Raw genomic sequence first — 22,950 nt, 5'->3', positions numbered from 1 at the left:
GTGAGCACTGAGCGGAGTAAAGAGTGAGGGAGAAGGAAAGAGGCAGACATTTGGAAGCCTTAATGCAATGCAGGTCCAGCATTTGCATTTAGATGGGTCCGTACACTTTTGTTACAGAGATGAAAAGCAGAACATCCACCGTTTCAGACCGAAAATGTACACGAAGTTTGGCGTGGCACTAGACCTGCAGCAGGAGAGAGTGAAACATAGAAGACATTTTTGTTGGCATTTTGTTCTTAATATAATGCACAATAAGGGACAATTTGATAGAAGAAAGTGTGCTGTCTAATTGGCCTTTCCCAACTCACCTACTCTGCTGCTAGGCTTTTGTTTTGAAACAGCTGCAGGACGTATTGTGTGTATTTACAGAAGTGTGTCAATTGTTTGATTTGTTTGAAACAGGTTTGAATAAAAAAATGAAGATAGTGATTTGTGACATTTCAAAAATGTCACAAATTGGGATGAATAAAGTACTTCTTATGTTATAAACAGTATGTCATGGAAAGCGGAGAAGGGTGAACCTAATTGCAGGAGAACGATTATCTTCAGACAAATTCATTATTTTTAAGAAATGTAAATAAATCACAAGCAGAATAGAACATAACTTAACAATGTACACCAAACAAGAATCCAGGGGGGGGGGGGGGGGGCTTTTGTGTTATAGATGGAGTTAGTGCCAAAACATATTTGTTGCCATTTTATTTGTTGCTCAAACAGAAAAGAAAACCATAAACAAGTACTAATTGCTAATCGCAAGTGTTCTACATCCTCTGAACGGTTATCATTATCTGTTTCACTTTCCCAGAATGATGTACATTTCCACTCTTCATTTCATTTGAATGATTTCTACGTAGTCTTCTTAAGCCTCAGCACAGGTGATAGCTGGGGCGGGGGCATTATGTTTTTGGGTTGACTACACTTGTCCCAGTTCCTTGAATGCAACATCTCAAAACATCTGGAGGGAATGTCTTAAAGTGTGTCAGAAAAAGGTTCACTTGGACCTGTATAAAGTATTTGGTAACACAAGGTTGAAGGTCAATGTCACTGTAACATGACAATAGGTATTTGGATTTTGGCCATAACTCAAGAATCCGTACGGTAATTATGATCCAATCCAAGCTCAATGAAACTCAACAGTTTATTGGGAAGATATTTCTCATTAAAAGCGTTCTAGGTTTGTCGTTCTCTACCTTTTCTTTGTTTGTTGGCTTGCTTTGTTACGGAGCTATAGAACGTTTTGATTGAGGAATAAAACAGTATAAATTCAGAGCAGCAGATTAGTGAGGACGACATGAATCCGCTGCTAGCTGCTAATGGAGGTAAAGCTGTGGAAATGTATTTAGAACAGACTGCCACTGCCTTTATTTGTTTTCAAGATGCCCTTTTTATCAAAGCAAGGACAATTACATTACATTGCATTTAGCTGACGCTTTTATCAAAAGCGACTTACAATAAGTGCGTTCGACCAACAAAATACAACCTTGAAGAAAACAGAATCATATAAGTACATCAGGTTTCATAGAGCCAAACATTTCAAGTGCTACTCAACTGGCTTTAGATAAGCCAGTCCTTTATTAGTATAAAAGTGCTTTGTTAATAGTTCTATCGCTCGAAGTGGAGTCGAAAGAGATGAGTTTTCAGTCTGCGCCGGAAGGTGTGTAAGCTATCTGCTGTCCTGATGTCAATGGGGAGTTCATTCCACCATCTTGGAGCCAGGATAGCAAACCCACGTGTTTTTGCTGATGGGAACTTGGGTCCCCCTCGCAGTGCGGGTGCAGCGAGTCGTTTGGCTGATGCAGAGCGTAGTGCACGTGCTGGGGTGTACAGTTTAACCATGTCCTGGATGTAGGAAGGGCCAGATCCATTCGCAGCATGGTACGCAAGTACCATTGTCTTGAAGTGGATTCTAGCAGTTACCGGAAGCCAGTGAAGGGAGCGGAGGAGCGGAGTGGTGTGGGAGAATTTAGGAAGGTTGAAAACCAGACGAGCCGCTGCATTCTGGGTGAGCTGCAGAGGTCGGATGGCACATGCAGGTAGACCAGCCAGGAGGGAGTTGCAGTAGTCTAGGCGTGAGATGACGAGAGCCTGGACCAGAACCTGCGTGGCTTTCTGGGTCAGCTGGGGACGTATCTTCCTGATGTTGTAAAGCGTGTATCTGCAGCAACGGGTTGTAGCAGCTATGTTTGCAGTGAAGGACAGTTTGTTATCTAGGGTCACACCCAGATTCCTTGCAGTCTGAGTCGGGGAAACAACATCGGCACCTCTGTTGTTTGAATGAATCTAATCATTTGGCGTGTGGGGTTCGGGGGGGTGACACGTCTTTTCAAAATTACAATTCATCTTGGACAGCAGGCATGATTAATGAGTTCATATTTGGGGGAGAAATTGGAAACTGAAGAGGCGTGTTGATAAGAGACGTGGAGCAGCAGGGCTTCAGTCTGCTGAAACTGATAAGAGCATCAGCAGCTCCTTCTGTCCTCTCTCTGGCATCAGCTCTGAGATGTGTTTAGGTTCATCCCGTGTTTTGTAGTTCCACCTGTTGGCTAACCATTTACCTTTATGGTAGTTCTGTATGAAGAGTTTAATAGATATGTCCGACAGTGGCTCAGTCAGTAGGCACTTCGAATGTGAGCTGTAGGGTCGCCGGTTCAAGTCCCCGACCAGACCTAAATATGGAGTGTGGACTGCTCCTTGGAGAGGTCCCAGTTCACCTCCTGCGCTTGAGCAAGGCACCGGACACCCCCCCACCCCCCCCACTCCCATTGCTCCCCGGGTGCTGTACACTAGCTGCCCACTGCTCCTAGTCCTAGACTCCTGGCACTAGGATGGGTTCAAAGCAGAGAACACATGTCGCTCTGTGCTCTGCGTGTGGGACCTTTACAGAGGGGTTCATCGCTCCCATTCTACTCTATGTAATACCTTTAGCCTTGACAGGAAATGGAGAAAGAGAAAGATGGTGAACAGTATGCAAAGAGGTTTCAATTCATTGGAATCCATCTCATGACCTAACCCTGACCCTAACCCTAACCCTCATGTAACCTAACCCTGAACTATGGTGTTTAAAAAGACACACAATTGCATTTTAGATTGTTAGTAACTTCCTCGGCCTTTCTCTTACAGTATACGGTACATCTTGATTTTTAACATGGAAAGATCATTTCTGATATTATTATTTGTTTTTGAAATACTCTGAATATGAAGTTACAGACGGACTGTACAGTAGAATAATATTGATTATTATCCACCCCACAAACATTATGCATTACATGTTTCTTAATACTGTGAGTCATGCTCCGCTCTCTGAATACACTGCACACATGTCTGCACAGCCCTCTACTTTAGAATACAATACACTGCAGGATGTCATTTATTGTCATATATTCATTGTACTAGGTGTTTTATTTGTTTAGCTTTTAAGTTTATTTTGTATATTTAAATTTGATGTAAATACTTGTTTTTATAATTTTGTATTGCTAAATGGTTCTTACAACTTATTTTCTTCTATTGTTTATGTGTAAATGTACCTGGCAATACAGTTGATTCTGATTCTGACAGTATTGCTTAATAATGATGTGTGTAAATGCACAGGCCCGTGATCAGATGCCATTACCCAATACGAATGAAGGTACAAACCTCTTAAACCACACACACCTGCACTGACTGCAGTCAATGAATTGATGTCATCACTCCAAACATTGGAGCCTGTTTGCAGGGCCTTCATTCCTTATTAGTGTTCAAACTGTAATGCAAGCCCATTGACCCTTAAAGCCAATGTTCTACTTAACGCATTGGCAAGTTCATAAAGGTCAGAGCGACGCACATGTTACCATACCAAGGCTCTGTGCAAACTCCAAGTACTGACAATCCTTTCAGAGAGTGGACAGTCCACAGCAAGGTGGGAGCAGAATGATCTTCTGTGCATAGAAGGAATGCAGCCGGGTTGTTTTTGCAGTTGTCTGTGTCCATGTCTGTTTGGAAGTACAACCAAGAGTGTAGTCTTATCCTATTCTTTAATGGGACTTTTGCACAGGTACTAAATAAGTGTCTACCAATCAGAGGGTCAGGGATTCCAGACCCTGTAGAGTCCTTGGGCAACATACTTGTCACCAAATTGCTCCTTTAGGCATGTCTAAAGTATTAAAGAGTATGTATATTGCTTTGGGCAAAAGCGTCAGTTAAATGACATTTGACCCTATTATGCAGAAACTAATATGAATGTACATATGGTTGTCTTGTAGACACCAAATGTCTAGTAGCTGTGACTGAAAACATTACTTTCAGATGTGGATCACTTTGAAGAATCCTTAGCAGAACCTGTACACTGACACTGAAATGGTTGTGTGCTTCAGAAACATTTCTGTCAGACAGCATTCATATGCAATTTCCTTAATCTCTTTATCTAATGGTTGTAGATTAACTCTTAATGTTTGTCACCAGGAAATTAAAATCTCTGAATGAACAACTAATTTTGTCACATCCCATCATCATCATCATCATCATCATCATCATCATATGCTGCTGGCAGGCAAAGACCCTGCAGCATTTAGAGAAACACTGCAGCAATAAGAGAGGCGGAGACACTTCTGTGCAGGCTGACCATTGTTTACCCGACTGCAGTACTAACTAGCCTCTTCGTTCTGATCATACCAATCACGTTGGCTGTCTCAGTTCATTTCCAGAGTCAGGCTGATGTGAAAGAGCTGCCGCAATTCATCAACCATTTTACAGCTGACCACCAATCTCCATCAGAGGCTGTAAAACAATTATAGAAGTGAGGTGAGGTTCAGTGGGCTGGGGCATGTTTGTTTACAGGTACTTCTGAATAGAAACAGGCTGAATTACAAGCAACACACTCCATAACCATCTCATATGCCAGCCCAATGAATACCTTGGAAATGTTCCCCTACACTTGAGTGAATCCCAACTGAGTATGGACAGTTGGGATTCAATACAAATGTTCAGTATCTAGTCACAATCCTGCTACTCTGTGAAAAAAGGGTAAGGCACAAGAGAGAGAGAGAGAGAGAGAGAGAGAGAGAGAGAGAGAGAGAGAGAGAGAGAGAGAGAGAGAGAGAGAGAGAGAGAGAGAGAGAGAGAGAGAGAGAATCTATTTAATATAGTTGTAAAAAATAAAGTAAGAAATCATTCCAATGTGTACTATAGCACAGAAAAAAGAAGAAAAAAAACAGTTTAAAAAGGGGAGTGATTAGTAAAATATGCATAAATAAAAAGAAAGAATGCTAACTAGGAAACATAAGATAAGAATAAACAAGTTTAAATGATTTGTTATTGGTTGTGATCATATTCTAAAGATGTTTGGATTATTGAAAAGTAAACAGCTCCCTTTCATCTGAGTGTTGAGAGCTGTATCCATAAATCCATTTTGTGCTCAAAATGCACCAGATTGATGCTTTTCACTTCAACCTTTGGGTGCATGCCCCCGGAGCCCCCTAGAGGATGTGAGGTCCGGAGCCCCCTAGAGGATGTGAGGTCCGGAGCCCCCTAGAGGATGTGAGGTCCGGACCCCCCTAGAGGATGTGAGTTCCGGACCCCCCTAGAGGATGTGAGGTCCGCCCCCCTAGAGGATGTGAGGTCCACCCCCAAATAAAGCAGGTTAAAATAATTAAATTGCATACATGTTCTTTTAGTAAACACTGCAAACGGGTCCCACAGACCCAAACAGCACACAAAGGTTAAAGGTTAGCATATAATAATGTTAAAATGTGCTAAATGCTAAACTGCAAAAAACTAAAAGTAAAAGTAGTCCCCGACTTGTTTTCTCTTTTGAAAGTAGCTCGCATCCTAAAAAGGTTGGAGACCCCTGGTTTGGAGCTTGGAAGATATTGTACCAAGCTGAGACTAATTAGAACAGTAAAGTCACAAAGACCTAAATATTGAGCTTATAGATCACAAAGCTCCATGAAAGTGAGGGGATCTACAGAGTTGGTGGTACATATGTGTGGAAGTGTCACTATATGTGTTCAACATAAATATTAATTGTGCAGCCCTAATAAAGTATGCTTTAAAAAAAAGGACTCTAAATGATCAATACAGCAAGCTTTATTTCTATGTCAATGTACCAATATTTTGACAGTAAAGATAATAAGCAATATGTTGTATATTAATATTGTATGTTGACATGTGAAAAACTAATTCCATTCTCTAAAGTTGGGGAACATGCAGAAAAAGAACAGTTCAAAGTGAAGCAGCAGAGTCTGACTTATACTGACTTTAAGTTCCTAGTATATAGGTCAAGTTTCAAAAACCATGAATCCCACATTTCCTATAATGCAATGTGACGTGTAACCAGTAGAAGAGCATCTTTCTGTTCTCAATGTGGAGTCTCCTGCCCAGGCCGAGATAACATGATGCCTTCATCAGTGTTTATATTCCCTCTGTGCTGGCAGACTGCTTCAGCCTGTGGCCTGTGGCCTAATCACGTCAGCCATACAGAGAAACAGCACTGAGTCTTAATATATTGGATTTCTGTTAGAGGTGATGTGCTAATGTCAGCACTGAGTCACCTCCTGGGGCTAACTCTGTCTCTCTCACACACACATGCGCACACACGTAGGCACACACTCACACACACTCACACAACTCAACTGAGTCCCAGATTTCTGTGAGCTTAAAAAATCAATCGACGTGAGTATGTGGCTTTAAAAAAGTATTGCTTATCACCTTTTTTTGTTGAGCTTATTGCTATTGGTGTTGAGGAGACTTTGACTTATCTATTGACTCAAGTTTGTCCCAGTTTATGTTTTCATTTGTGTCAACAATATGTTTCAAAGGCAAGTGAGCATATGGAATAGGTTGGGGTTGATGGGTCTAACGAACACAGGATGTTCACTCAACAGACTGCTGCACCAAAAGACAACTTATTCAATGACATGATAGAAATACTTATTTTACGGCAAAACATGATGTGTCACTAAACATAACTGTGCAGTTGTGTTGCACTTTTTATTTGTTTAAATTTCCAACATTAACCACCATACGATTTCCTTTAAAGGTCACATATTATGGAAAATGCACTTTTTAATGTATTTTATACATAAATATGTGTCCCCGGTGTGTAAGGAGAAACGTGTCAGAAAATAAAACCCTCTCTCTTTACCTCCGTACCCACATCTCTAAAAACGGGGGAACAACGGAGCTGATCCAGATTTGCTGCGGTCATGACATCATTACTAAAATGTGGGCTGGCTTTACTTTGAACTCCTGGCAACGTACGTCCCAACCTATCATCCTCTATCAGAAACATCGCAGTATCAGAAACAATGCGTGACGTGTTTTGGACGTAATATTGTCTTTGTTTACATTAGCAAGCATCGCTAACACTCAGAGCTGTACTGGAGAGAATATGAGTAAAGAAGCCGGAAATAAAAGTTACTGTCCTTGTGGTAAGAGCTTGAGCTCCATACTGTTTCAGAAATAATGCTTGATGTGGTTTGGAACCTAATATGGCGTTTCATCACGGCAGCGTTTAGGTGAGTTTCTGCTGGTAGACAGCCTTCTCTCCACAGAGCTCACTGCTTGCATGTGGACGCTCCAAAGGGGCGTGGCCAGCAGCAGCTCCAAATGGGCGTGGCCAACAGCAGCTCGGTTACATTTAAAGGGCCAGACTTTAGTAACAGGGCTGAAATAGAGGGGTATGAGGCATATTACAATGGGTGATTTGGTATTTTGAGCAAAACACTTCAGAGACATGTTTTGTATAGATATGACCCTATAATATATTGTTCAAATACAGCATAATAGGTGACCTTTAAAGAGGCTCTATTCTGTTTTTGTTTTCCCTCTCCTGTAGTGTGTTCTTTAGGTTGTTGTGCATTTGAATGTTCTGAAAAGGCTCACATCCATGTGTTTCTCATGTGTGTGGGAGGTTATCTCCTAACTTGTGTTAAGGTGTTATACAGACAGGTTATAAATTAAAGGAAAACACAATACAACCCAAACATCCATGGAAATGTGAAGTAATGAATTGGACATCGCTCTCCACCATCATCCCAGCACATATTTCAGTGAATACTAGGAGAATCGGAACCTGTTCTAGAGGATTTAGTGGAACAACACCGAACAGACTTCATGTTGGTTTGTGCTTACATTTCTCACCCCATTGTATTAAATCATGAATTTAAACAGACATCTGAGGTTTGGTGTAAAGTTTCACTGAGTCTGGTTTGTGCAGAGTCTCTTGTTCTTGAACAGCAAGTATTAACAGATGCTGTCATGCTTTTTTTTTATTGGTCTGTTTATTCATAATAATAATTTCCTAGAAAGCTCCCTGAAATAGACAATTTATTTTGGCAGTAATAAATGAAATAGAGACGCTGTGCCCATGTTTTCTGTTGTTTTCTGCAGCAGTCGTAACGGAGATGGATTATGAGGCAACTGCTTAATATATAATATGGAACAGAATCAAAAAGCCTTTGGATCACTTACCATATAAATAGTGTGTCACACCCGTCATTGTCTTCAATAATTGATCATCCGTACCTTTAGCAATCCAATCACACACTGACCCATTAAGAGAAATTGATGGTTACAATAATCCATGCAGAATACTAACTACTAACTACTTTAAGAACGTTTTAAGACACACACCAAGCCGATTTTCGGCGTCGATAGATGTCGGGCCGTCGATGAGCGTCGTGTCGCCCTACTCAGATTGGTGTGTCTTGGTGTGTCCCGCACCGTCGTGTCTTTTCGGCCGTGCCGACACCTTCCGCCGCCGATTCGAAATGTTGAATCGGTGGGCTGTCGGTAACAGGCCGTCGGCTAAAGAAATCACTCTGATTGGCTGTTCAGCTAGCGAATCAGTGCATGAGAAGCGAAACGGAAGTGAGGGACCCGAACAAACTATTAAGAAGGCAAATCTGAGATTTCATTTAACTCCAGCTCTCGACAGGTTCGGGAAAGCCCCGTGAGCTTCTCGCTGTAGAGTGAAAATGGAACGCACTATTTGTTGTTTGTTTATATCACGCAGTCTGTTCTTCTTCTCTCGGTTATCACGCAGTCTGTCTTCCGGTTGTTGCCTCTTTTGAATGAGGAATACACACTACCGCCGCCTGCTGGTAAGGAGAGTTATTGCCACTCACGCATGCGCAGTTCGTACGTGCTTCTTGGCCGTCGGCTGAAGTCTTTGCGGTGTGTTCCAGTGCGACTGTTGGCCAAGACGCAGGAGACGTGAGGCGACGTTCCGTCGGGACGTGTTCTTTGGTGTCAGTTTGGTGTGTAAGGACCTTTAGTCTGTGTAGACTCTTTGGGTTCCTCTGAGCGTCTTTTGAAAATGCAACACTATTGACATTTCAAGAGCTTCCTATGTGCCTAACAAATTAATTAGGATTCCATGACCCGAGTACAAGTTAAAGTCCAAACCTGCGTGCTGCACAAGTCTGTTAATTGAAGTCAATCAAGTGGATGTACATGTGTTGGAAGATAATTGAAGTCTGTCGCCTGTTTCTGCCATGTGGTTAATCTATAAGACTTGGTTGGTTTTTCATCACTTTTACATATTTGCTTAATTTCTCTGTGCACTGGATCAGTAGGGCCAGTCTGTATCAGGAGCCTGGCTAAATTGAGTTTCTCTGAATAATTGCGAGAAATATGAATTATATTGTATGTCGAACTGCTTTGATTCATCAACAAAATACTTTGCACCACTCTAAACAGTGAAGTGATGATGATGGAGAAGAGCTGTGTCCCTATTCAATATGACCTCTAATACTTGAGTAGCTATACACTATAAGAACTATTAGTGCAAAAGTCATTACTCGTCATAACTGACACAATCTACATTTTTCAACAGGAAATGATACAAATGTCAAATAACTTTGTCTTCCACTTCTACAAATGTCTAATGTGGAAAGTTCAGGCCACCAGGAAAGATGTTTAACGTATTCTTAACCATTCCCAACTAACCATCATCAATTATTTGGGTTTTTGTGGTAAGAACACAGATAAACCTGTTTCCAGCGGGGGGGGGGGGGGGGGGGGGGTTCTGAAGCGTCTTTCCCTCCACAAAATGATGAGCAAAGCAATGGAATGCCAGTATAATGTTAATAAGGTGTTGATATAATATGGTATTTAACAAAAAGATAAAAGTGCTAATCAACTCACCACGTGACACAATCCCTTCGCTTTGTGATTCCCTTCGTAGGCATAGGGATTTTTCAAATTATAAATAATAAAAGTTTGTTTATATAATAATACAGATGATAATTATGGGTCATATTTATTTAAAAATGTATTATAGTAATGTAATATGCAGCCACTAACTTAATAACAGGACAACGTCTATAATAATAATAATAAAAGGATACAAATAAAGTAAATTGGTGGGGTAGTTGGCAGTGAAGTGAAGAAAACATGTTTTCAGGCTTTTTCTGCTCCAATTGTTTTTAATAAAGTGCTAATCAAGGCACCATGTGACAATTCTTCAAAAATATGCATACAAAGGGGAATAACAGAGCAAATAAATGGTTGTTTTATTATTAATAATACAAATGAGGGGTATTATATAATAATTGGATAAAGTCGGATAGTAATTGTGGGTAATATTAATAAAAATAAAGTAGGCCTACTTACACTACAACGTCTATAATAATAATAATAATAATAATAATAATAATAATAGTAAATCAGTGGGGCAGTTGGCAGTGTGATGAATACAAAAGCTCTAACAGGAAGTCGTTGTCAATCTTAGTCTGTTTTACCTGACATTTAACAGCAACAAATAAAAGTGCTAATCAAGGCATCCATAATAAATAATGATAATAATCCTGATAACTATTGTGATTATTTATATTCAAATAATCACATTAAATGTGTGGGGCAGTCGGAAGTGTGGTCCCGGCTCTCCTCTCGCCGCTCCTCACACCGCGTATCGCCGCTCCTCTTGCCGCTCCTCTCGCCGCTCCTCACACCGCGTATCGCCGCTCCTCTCCGCGCCTGTGCTACCGGCGGAGATGTAAAGTGGATTAAATAGCCGGTGTAACGCGGTGGGATTTGAACCGCTGTTTTCTCTTTTGCCGGGGCTGCCTCTGAATTCACCGCATCGCTCTCTCTGTGTGTGTGAACGTGTGTGTCTGTGTGTGTTTCTCCCGTGTAGCTCCTCTCTGCTGGGATCCTGGTCTGCCAGGGGCTGCAAAGCCGTGCTAGTCGACTCCTTCAGAACCAAATGCGTGTGTGACAGACTGTCCACCTTCGCCATTTTAGCACGGCTAAACACCGAAATGGTAAGTCGGACAACCTCCCTTTGACTTCGTTAACGGTAAAGCTGTCGGTAAACGGTGTGTTTTGGGGGGGTTTTATGTGAATGCATCAGCTGTTGTGTTTTTTTCCCTCTCCAAAGGGCGTCATTGTCATTACATATCAACAGATCCTCCCTCTCTGTCCCCCTCCTTCCCTTTCTGTCTGGACATACCATAGCCATGCTGCAAACAAAGGTTATTATAGCATTGCCAAGGGAAAGGATTGTATTTATTATGTTGCAGGGGGTGGGGGTTGTTAATTAATGTTGCACCTAGAAGGAGATGTTCCAGGAGGGATGCACACATAGGGCAGCACTGAGCATTACGATGGTGCTGATCACTGTCACACACTGACATGGTGAGTGGGATTTAACATCATGTTATAGCTCAGGATCATACCTGCATGCACCCCCCACCCCCACCCCCACCTTCTGTATTCCATCCAGAAATTGTTGTTCATATTTGCATATTCCAACACATTAGACAGGCGATGGTGTCTCCATGGTTACCAGGCCCGATGGAGAAGGTGCTGCATGACAATCCAGTGATGCAAAGAAACACACATTTAAAAAAGACTACAGCACTGTAATTCACATTGTGTCTGCAGCATGGACACAGCAGTGTGTGTGTGTGTGTGTGTGTGTGTGTGTGTGTGTGTGTGTGTGTGTGTGTGTGTGTGTGTGTGTGTGTGTGTGTGTGTGTGTGTGTGTGTGTGTGTGTGTGTGTGTGTGTGTGTGTGTGTGTGTGTGTGTGTGTGTGTGTGTGTGTGTGTGTGTGTGTGTGTGTGTGTGTGTGTGTGTGTGTGTCACAGACTCAAACCTGCCCCAGATTCTTTGGGGAAAGGGCAGTGTGTTGGAGGGGAGTTTTCATTCAGTGCGATTAGTTATTATTAGACTGGAAATTGCCTCGGAAGCAGTTTGTTCACTAGTTGCCCTGGTAACAGCATGGGCACCAAAGCTTTCTTAAAAACATAGAGGTGCTGTTTCCTGCTAGCTGCAGCCCTGAAAGAAGGTCAGGTGGAGAAAGCTTGGGGTTATCACCTTGAGACACACATATTTCATTATTTTGTTCAAGATATTTGCAGTTGTGAGGTATATGACCACGAGGAACGGATGTGATAGAAGGTGCTGTATGCTTTGCTGCTGGAAGCTACACTGGTGTGTTCCCTTTGTGATTTGTGCTCAGTGCTGAAATGACTAGTTCATGTTAATCAGTTGAATAAATGATTGGTCAATGCTAATTCAACCCTCCTGTTGTGAAATAGTTCCATATCTTGGTAATTAAACCTGGATTCAGGACATATTTAGCCTAGCTAAACAAAATGACTCGAAGCTGTGGTAAACATGTAATCTGTTTAACGTGTACACACAGAAATGTCTATGGGATACTTCTGTGGAACATCTCCAGCTATAGCGTGCGTCACAGTGATTGCTGTGCACTGATTTTTCCTTTGGTCTCACTCTCTGTACATGATGATACCACATGTGGACGCATGACTCAGATAAGCATCACACAATCACTGCTCATGTCATAACGCTAAGCTATGTTTACAAAATATTTTAAAACATTTTTAACATTGAACTATCACCATCAGGGGGTCACAGGTTCAAACCCCGCTGCAGTCGGCATGTCGTTGTGTCCCTGAGACTCTTCACCCCAAAGTGCTCCTGTGGGGATTGCCCACAGTACTGAGTATGTGAGTCGCTTTGGATAAAAGCGACTCACATACATGTCATGTAATGTTTAGATTCTGTGGTGAAGAAGGGGAACAACAGATGCATTTGTTTTTCTACTGTCCATTAGTTGTAAGTCTGTGGTCAAAGATTCAACATTCTCTTAACTTGATTTTACATGTACACCTTTCAACACTTTATTTGGGTAAGCTAGGCCAACCACATCATTGTCTTCAGCTTCATACATTATGTACAGACATAAGATTGGTATTCATCTTGTTAACCGTGTCAGACGTAGTACCACACACACAGAGAAAGTGTCTGTGGGGTTTCTGCAGAGCATGTGTGATTGGCAGCAGAACCTTTTTTCTCGATAGCCTACGGAACAGGCAGGAGATGGGCAGAGGGAAGGGAAACCCCTGCATGTTCATCTCTTGGGCAGATTTAAAAAATAAATAACAATGAGTTGCCAAATATATGTTGACATTGGTGAAGTGTATGTGTGGCAAACATTGGGTTTCCTTTGAGTCAATTGGAAGTTGCTACTAATTATTGTAGCTATTCATTTGCTTCTTATCATTGCACAATGATGACCTTTATGGTGTTTAACTGTTGGGCATTAGCTACAGCATGTTCAAAGAAACTGCTGCATTTATATGTACGGTGGATGTTTGACATATTCTTTACCATTTTAGACAGCTAATGTTCAGTCAGAGAACTACACATGAATCAATCGGTCAATCAATAATGAAAACAGACATCAGTCACAGTACCAACGCCCGTCCCCATCCCAGAGCTAATGTTCAGTTTAGCTGTTAGCTGTGGCTGAGTGTGTGTCAGGGGGTCTCACCTCAACAAGCAGACACACTGAACAGCTCAGGTTGTTTTTATGGAGCAAGGCATGATATGTGGCTTATGCTAGACAATATAACAACAGCCCTCGATAGTCCAGCACAAATAATGTTTCATTTGATCATTTTATGGTGGAGAGAAATGTTGTCTTTTTAGAATTTTCATTGACCAAATATGTGTTGTAAACCCAGGTCAAATACATGATGTGCTCGAGTCATGCTTGTTCCCAAATAAATTAGCATTACATTTGATAAGATTGTCCTGCGATTGAGGATTATTTTCATATCTATCTATCCATCCGTTCATCCATCCATCCATAGCGTAAGATTTATCATATTGTAGCTGATGTTAGCTGCCATGCTAGCTGGTTGCTTATCTTTTACATAAAGAACAGGTCTTGACAAATATGAAATGTATTGCTATATTTAGCAAACATTAACAGAATGTGTTTCATCTAAACATGTGAAACTGAGGTGATGAACATGTTATACATGATATGTGTCTGAACAGCATTAGCATTGTCATGAATGCGCCTGTTGCCATAATGTAATTAGCATTTAGCCTAAAGAATGTTCACGTTCAGACTCTTGTCTTGTCCAGAAACAGGTACAACTGTGAAACAGGAAGATAAGCTAGCCCGTACAGTGGAGCATGGTGCCTCCTCAGCTAGCTGTCCTCCTGCAGCCTGCCTCCATGTGTGCAGAGGCAGCCTGTCCACAGCTCTGTAGCAGCCCAGAGGCTTCACACACCCTGAGGGAAGATTGTGGTGGTTCATTCAAAGCCATCTCCTCTCCTCCCTCATTCAGTGTCCCTCTCTGCACAGTCTAGTTATTGCGAGGCAGTCATGCTAATTATTCCTACTGCAACACGTAGTAGCTGCTAAACGGCCAGCCGCTCTGACTGCAGCTATCCTCCTACTGCCCCAGCATGATAAACACCCAACCCCTTTTTTCCCTCTCTGCCTCCCCCTCTCTCCTCTTTTCTTTCTCTGCCTCAGTCATTTCATCACACCATTTTCCATCCTCAGTTGCTGTGTTACATTTAAGCCCTCGCTTCCTTTCTCTTCCTACTACATCATTTACGCTCTTGCTGCCACCTCTCGTGTCCATTTTGCTCAGTTCAACGCCGCTGCAGGCTTTTAGAGGGGCAGACTGAGAAAAGAATGCACATGCAGTCAAGGCAAAGGCCCCAAACCGCTGCTAGTGTGTTCCTCTCTGTTCTGGGGGGGGGGATGTGTTCTTGTAACATGTTTTAAGCCTGCGTACGCTTGTTTGAATGTGCTGGCAGGATAGATGCAGTAGCAAGCCTCTGTGGCCAATTAGCCCACATTCTAACAGTAACACGTTAATAAATAGGACCGACTGAGGTCTGCGGGGCTGTAGGCCAATTCAGGGCCATCATAGTCGGATAACAGAGGGCATGCAGGACACACCACATACTGTATATCTATGGTAGTCATACATGCCATCATACAAGTTGTACGGAGGAATGTCTTGGCTGTGTGATCTGAATGCTGTATTCAGATTTGGCTTTTTGAGTTGGCTTACTAATGGCTAGTTAATAGTTTTAGCGTTTTGTGCTCATTGGCTGTCTTGCTAAAAGTTAGATGAGAAGATTAATGTGACTCTTGTGTCTGCATGGTAGATATGGAGCTGGGGCAAGCAGCTAGTTAGCTTAGCATAAGCTCTGTCCGAGGCAACAACATCCCTCTTTCAGTACATATAAAGCTCAATTAAAAGCATGTTATTCCTCCTGTGTAACCGATGCAAAAGCTTAGCTGTAGTTTAATTAGGGTTAGCGTTAAGATTTCTTGGATTCTCCCCAATTGCCTGGAAAACTCAAGATGAAAACACCGCTCCAGGAAGCTGTGCACTGCACCCAGCTGCTGTTCATCAACAGACACTTTAGGCATGCACCTTCTCCTAGAAGCACTGATAAAACAAGCAAGATTATATGTTGTTTCCCTCCGTCTGCTAAGTTAAGCTAACCATGACCTGACTCCAGATCTTAACTGATCTGAATACTTCCCTTTCAGTATGGTTTAGTCCATAATAGTTTCACATTTTATTATCATTTATTTCAGTCAACATATTATATTTACAGCCAGGCCCCATTACTAGGAAGCATGAATTACTTTTATTTGATTAATATTCCAATCAGTAGAATAACATTTGCATACCATTGAGTGTAATTGATACCTGTGCAATTTGCTTAAGCAATCATATTTGTTTACTGCCAATATTGGCAGGAGCTTCATCTAATAGATTTCTAAATGAAATGACATCCCATGGTCTTCCTCAGTGGAGGTAGCTGCTCATGTGGAATAATGCAGTCTGGTCACTTTAGTGTGGATGGTAGCGCTCTCTTTAGAAACTGCGGGAGACTTCCTGCAGAGCTCTGTCATTGGCTAAGGAGGAAGTAAAAGTGTTTCTGTCTCAGCAGACGCCTTTCCATTTGAATGCACTCATAATCGTGTTCTTCCCCCTGCTTTTAGAGAAGGAACTCACTGCAGTGCAGATTCATCAGAGGGATTTAATTAACTTGGCCCCAGCACACACACCTGGAGACAAGACAGGCTATAAACTCAGCCAATTAGGGAAGTGGGGGGGTGAAACTCCCTCAAGTCCCTCCATGTTTAACCCTCCTCCGAACCACCCCCCTCACCAACTGCAAAGCTTTGTTCATGAAACTGTCCCTTCACGTCACCTTAACCCTTTTCACTTGGTCACAACACTACATACCATCATAAGGCCTGTGTATGGGGGTGTTTATGGTTGTGAAGAGCCATATTGGACTTTAAACATCACTTGTGTAGTTACCTTGGCTATATTTGGCCTTATTTAATTATTTCTTACTTTCTCTTTGTGGGCATGCTTACTGGCTCTATTGGCGCTAGGGGAGGCAATGTTGGTCGGTCCAATACTGTGCGTGCGTGCGGGTGTGACGTCATCCCTCTAACCTTTAGATCTCCACTGACCACCATAAACACTGTGCAGACAGCCAGCTGGGGCTACCCGCTCTAACTGACTGAACCCCCTCATGTGAGTCTCCAGTGAAATCAGCCGTCTTTGTAGCTGATTATCAAGAGGCCAGTTTTGATATTGGCCGTGTCGTCCATCTGATGACATCTTTGCTATATGTGTTTACAGATACTTCCAACTACACACAACCTCGCTTTTCTCTGATTCTAGAATACATGTTGCTGCTAGAGCTGTAGCTACAGATTTGAAAAAAAATATTAGTATTGGTTTGACTGATATTGCAATTGCGCTATGATTCATGCTATGCGAGGGAATGACCATCATTGCATTATTATTCTCATTGTCAATTAAAAATATATTAAATGATTCTTAATGATGATCTGTACCAAACAGTTTTGTCCTGTCCTTGAGAATATGATTTCTAGGCCAAGATATCTGCAGCTCCACAGTACTTCATTCAAATGGTCAATTAAAACATATTTAGCCTTAAACAAATATTGGTCTTCCTGCAATTTGCACTCGTCCATATTGCAATTTTGGTTACGTTTTGATTTATTGTGCAGCCCTATTTACTGCCAGCTCAAAACAATCAGAAACATATGAATACAATACAGTAAATCAAGCAAAAACAGGAAGCCAGTATGCCATTGCTCAAATCAATAGCATCCCAATACTTGGTAAACCAGGGTGTCCGCGGGGTCGTAAAAAGTATTAAAAGTTGATAAATCAATTTAGCGAAAATGAAGGCTATTAAAAATTATTAAACGGCATTTCCCAAGGTATTACATTTTGTAGCTTGTTTTCAATAAGTATATAAAGTGTCCAAAGAGGTTGTATTCTACAGTCTGCCTGAATGTAATCATTGCGTAGGTGTGTCGTGTGATTCTGTGTAGTTTATTGATGGCATCCCGTTGGATTTGACGTCATCTGAACAGGACATCGCACGCTCACTGCTTGATAGCGCGGAGGTCCGTTTACGCCGGTTGCTAAACAACATCGTTATGGGGAAATGCAAGTCTGCGTCCAAATGGTTGGAAGATAAGGAGGAAGGACAATCAATACTGTATCTAGTCAATGTGAGGTAAAGTGTGTCGCCAAGGTAACCGGTTAAAACGCAAAGTGGCGATGAGGTCTTAACATATCTGGAAAGGGTCTTAAAAAGGTCTTAAAAGGGTTTACATGTGACTTCAGGATTCCTGCAGATAGGGTTTATGCAGGAATCCTGAAGTCACATGTAAACAAATAATGAGTTGAAGTTGAAGTTTCACTCTTCTGTTACTCCAGGAATCCCGAATCAGCATTAGCAAGCCGTTCTGCTGATCTAATGAAGATATTTGGGTCCAGATTCCATGCTAACTAAATGAACCTTCAATGGCCCTTAAGTAAGAAAAGTAACTTGTTGATAGTTTTTTTGTTGAATTGACTTCATGTCAGCGGGACTTTGGATCCCTCGAAGACGTGCGATCTTCATCAGTGGTTTTGCAGTTTGTTTTAAGCGTGAGCTACAATTTGTGAGAAGGTTGGCCTGCTGAAAACATCAGAGACTGAAGTGATGCTCAGGGAAATGTAGTCTGCTGCTTTTGAACCACGAGTGACCCAGTCAACAGGGACTTGTTCTGCTTGTGTGCTCATCTGCTGACAGCTCCTGTCAAAGCCCACACACCGGACCAAGTGTCTGTGTAATGATGGTGTTCATCATGTGTGATCAGCTGATGAATCTTGATTGCATCAGACCACATGACCACAGCTTTGTTCGTGTGCTTTCCTCTTTCAGAACATGGATAAGACTCAGCTGCCCTCGGTGACGCTGATCGTCGGCTGTGGAGTTTCTTCTCTGACTCTGTTGCTGCTCATCATCATCTATGTGTCTGTGTGGAGGTGAGATACAGTGACCTGCTATGTAACTAAGCAGTGAATCATGTAAGGTGGTAACATCACGCCAACATGTCAGTTAACCCGAGACACAAACAACGATGGTGGTGTTAAGTGAAGACCAAACAGCTAGCGTGTGCTTGAAGAGAAGTTTTAATATAAAACATAATCACCATTCTTTCATGGGAAGCTTTTGATCCGTGGTTTGACATGGGAAGCCAAGCACACGTCATGCTTCTGTCTAAGTATTTACCTAGCAATTCAATGCTCTGCTGCAAAAAGGTTTAGAGGTAATGACAGATGCTAATGCTGCGTCTCAGGTCGGTTATTTCTCATTTCCTCGCTCCTCGGTCTCGGTATCGCCGGAAGTTGATTTGTCTGCGCCATCTTGAGTAGCGTCCCATGGCTCTTATTTCTGCTGGAGGAGCGAGGAGCGATAATGGAGGAGCTATAACCAAGGAACCACCAGACCATCTGTCACTACCCGATCTGCAGCTCTGCCCGATCTGCAGTGCGCATGTGCCAGATGGTCCGCCATATTGGACAACTCCGGACGGCAACCCGAGATGGACACTTGACACAGTGGCTTTTAGCAAAGCTGAAAAAGAAAACTCGAGAGAGATGAGTTATTGTTATTATAACGTGACTTCACTATTATTTAACAACTCTTTTTATGGGGTTCTTTTATTTGGGGTTAAGTACATTGTCAGAATAAGTGAGGAATGGATTTAACTTCTGTTACAGCTATCATACTGAATACATATTTACTGTGAATGTATGCAAAAATGTTTGGCATATGGCTGTCTAACAGAAGTTAAATCCATTCCTCACTTATTCTGACAATGTACTTAACCCCAAATAAAAGAACCCAATTAAAAAAGTTGTTAAATAATAGTGAAGTCACGTTGTAATAACAATAACTCATCTCTCTCTCGTTTTCCTTTTGAGCTTTGCTAAAAGCCACTGTGTCAAGTGTCCTATTAGAGTTGCCGGATGTAGTTGTCCAATATGGCGGACCATCTCGCACATGTGCACTGCAGATCGGGTAGTGACACCATCCTCCGGTGAAATCCTCAGACACTCGCCCCGCCCCCTTACTGTGTATCGCTCACTGATTGGACGATGCAGTGCAGGCACTGATCTGATGCTTCTTGACATGAGAGCAGTTTCCCAGCGGAGTGAAGAAAACACATTAAACTCATTTAGTTACAAATATGTGATATATCTGAACAACAAAGTGGTCAAAAATTATTTTATTCATTTATTGGAAACATCCCTCATGATTGGGGACCCTAAAGAAAGTGACACACTCACATATGGGGACCCTACTCTCTTCCCATTGGGAAAATACCGGAGAGAGTGGGCCAATAATGTAGCTTGCAACAGGGTTAAAGTTAACTTCAACTTGGGGTTGCAAAGGGGTCTGTCTGATTTACCCTGATGAACAATGCATGGTTTACAATATGCAAATCCTTCTGTCTCCTTCCTGTCTCTGTCCGGCAGGTACATCCGCTCTGAGCGCTCAGTCATCCTCATCAACTTCTGTCTCTCCATCATCTCCTCCAATGCTCTTATTCTCATCGGACAGACACAGACTCGGAATAAGGTGAGAGCCATGTATTGTTAGTATTTACTTAACAAATGATCACAGCAGCTTGTCTGATTTATGAAATCTTACTTGTTTCTTAAATGTTATTCTCTAACCTCTTTACCTCTTAATGTGTATATAATATGTATACAACTCTGGATCAACTCTGGGCCCACTTCTGTTCTCTATTTACATAAATGATTTATCTTCTTGTCTCATTAATTGTTGTACTCACCTTTATGCTGATGACACTGTCATATATAAATCCAAATCAGATTTTTCACAAATTCAGATCTCTCTTCAATCGGATTTTAATATCTTACAGGACTGGCTATCACACAATAAACTACTGCTTAACAAAACAAAATCTTATACTATGGTCTTTGGTACCAGGCAGAAGCTCAAATCCAAACCTAATGTAGTAATAACATGTAAGGATGGCACTTCTCTGCATAAAGTTGATAACTTTAAATATCTTGGTGTATGGCTAGACTCTGAACTTTCATTTAAACTACATATAAAGCATGTAATACAAAAAGTCAATTACGGAATCTGTGTTTTACACCGCTCTCGCAATTGTTTTACGCTCAGTGTCCGAAAGAGAATTGCGTCTCAACTTATTCTTCCGATTATGGACTATTGTGATGTCTACCAAAATGCACATAAATCAGATCTTGCTCCACTCAACATAGCCTACAACAGACTATGCAGATTTGTTCTTGGTTGTCCTTTTCGTACACATCACTGCACAATGTATAACCAACTTAAATGGCCTTCTTTAAATGTAAGAAGACACATGCATTGGCTTCAGCTGATATTTTAAATGCATGTATCTTAACTATCCCCCTTATTTAAAGCAGTATTTCGTACCCTACTCGTCAAATCATCAAGTTAGACATTCTGTTCAGATGCATTTCTCTGTCCCCTCTGCAAAAAAATGTATTGGCAGAAGAGCGTTCATGTTCAAAGCCCCAACTGACTGGAATACTTGACCTGCTGCCATTAGATCTCTGTCATCATTGGGTTTATTTAAACATGCATTATCATCATCTCACTTTCAACTGGTCTGTACTTGTTATAACTGATATTGATGAAACTGATTTGCTTGACTGTCTCAAATTGTAATGATTGTGTGCATTGCTTGAATTTCACTGAACAGACTGTATGTGGTTTGTCTTGTGTGTCATGTTTTACATTTTGTCTTTTTGTTTATGTATGTAAGTTGTTGCTATTGTCGGGACCCCCTTGAAAACGAGATGGTGCATCTCAAGGGGTTTATCCCAATCAATAACATTTCTATATATACATATGTTTGAGTATGTGTTGATGGTGTTCAGATGTGTATGTATGTATATATTACTTATCATTTTTGATATAGTCTTATTCTTTGGGACAGTGAGAGACGTCATTCTGCTCTCCCTGCTTGTATCACACACACAGGGAAATTGACAATGCAGTTGACTTTGACTTTCTCTGTTGCTTCAGGTCTTGTGCACCCTGATCGCTGCGTTCCTTCACTTCTTCTTCCTGTCGTCGTTCTGCTGGGTTCTGACCGAGGCGTGGCAGTCCTACATGGCGGTGACGGGCCGCCTCAGGAACCGCATCATACGCAAGCGCTTCCTGTGTCTCGGCTGGGGTGGGCCTTCTGTCTGCTGTTCTCATTGGTTCCTCTGCTCTCTCATCTCCGCTCTGTTAATGTGTGTTGTGTTTCCCTGCAGGTCTCCCTGCACTAGTCGTGGCGATCTCAGTGGGGTTCACCAAGGCAAAGGGATATGGAACACCGAGCTAGTAAGCATGCTTTGCTCCAGCTGCAGCATATACCTCTTTAACTATGAATGCAGGGACATTACACATGGTGGGGTTTATGTGTGCAGCATAATTAACCTCTCTCTTTCTCTGTCCCATATATCTTTTACCATCCTTATTCTTACCATGACCTGGACCTCTCACCTCCTTCTGTGCCTCCTCTCTGCGACACTTCTGTTTCCTCCCCCTTCCACGCCTCCCCCTCCATCCTCCCTGTGTCTTCTGATCACGTCTCCCTCCCTCTGTGCTTCCTGCCCCCCTGTAGCTGCTGGCTGTCTCTGGAAGGAGGTCTTCTCTATGCGTTTGTTGGACCTGCTGCAGCTGTCGTCTTGGTATTTCCTCTTTCCTCTATAGTCCTCTTTGTGGTTAGCTTGTAAAATATCTGCTTTCATTTAGATTTAGACCATTAGCATCATGTAACAGTTTTCACTTTCAACAAAATCCATGCCAACTCGGCCTCTCACTGCAGATATTTAACGGCAAAAATGTTAACAATCTCACATTGCTGTTATGAAACAGTAAAACACTTCATAATACAAACCTAACATTAGATAAAAAACAATATTAAAAGTTGACCAAAATAAACGCAGCAAAGATGATCTTTAAATATGCTTTATTTAACCCATTATTCTGTAAATACTTGTTATTGAACTGTTACTGCAATGTAGTCATACATTTTAAAAGTGTTTCTCAGAATAATACTTCAGTGTCAAATTAAACAGATTAGATCATAAGTTAATAGTCCATGACTCCTCCCTTTTACTTGATCTTCTCTACTTCTCTACCTCCTCTCTTTTTGATTGAATTCCTTATTTCCCTCCCTTTCACATTTGCGTAATATACGTCTTATATTATACCATGTTCTTCAGATTTCCCTTTCCTGCTTTTGTCTTTTCTTATTTCCCTTTACCTCCTTTACCTTT

General features: G+C 41.7%; 1 protein-coding gene across 10 annotated transcripts in view; it reads left to right on the top strand.

Moving 5' to 3' along the window:
* The window catches only part of adgrb1a (adhesion G protein-coupled receptor B1a), a 209,780-nt gene that overhangs the window by 166,356 nt on the left and 20,474 nt on the right, over positions 1-22,950 (top strand). For all 10 annotated transcript variants that reach the window (XM_034226522.1, XM_034226523.1, XM_034226516.1 and 7 more), the window contains 6 exons: positions 11,114-11,240; positions 18,536-18,639; positions 20,137-20,239; positions 21,707-21,857; positions 21,940-22,009; positions 22,293-22,359. In XM_034226522.1, coding sequence (XP_034082413.1) covers positions 11,114-11,240; positions 18,536-18,639; positions 20,137-20,239; positions 21,707-21,857; positions 21,940-22,009; positions 22,293-22,359 — 622 coding nt within the window. The remainder of the gene's footprint in view (positions 1-11,113; positions 11,241-18,535; positions 18,640-20,136; positions 20,240-21,706; positions 21,858-21,939; positions 22,010-22,292; positions 22,360-22,950) is intronic.

Source organism: Gymnodraco acuticeps, unplaced genomic scaffold (assembly GCF_902827175.1).
Source record: "Gymnodraco acuticeps unplaced genomic scaffold, fGymAcu1.1, whole genome shotgun sequence".
NCBI lineage: Eukaryota > Metazoa > Chordata > Actinopteri > Perciformes > Bathydraconidae > Gymnodraco > Gymnodraco acuticeps.
Note: the sequence above shows the minus strand (reverse complement) of the source record. Positions and strands in the feature narration are given on the sequence as shown.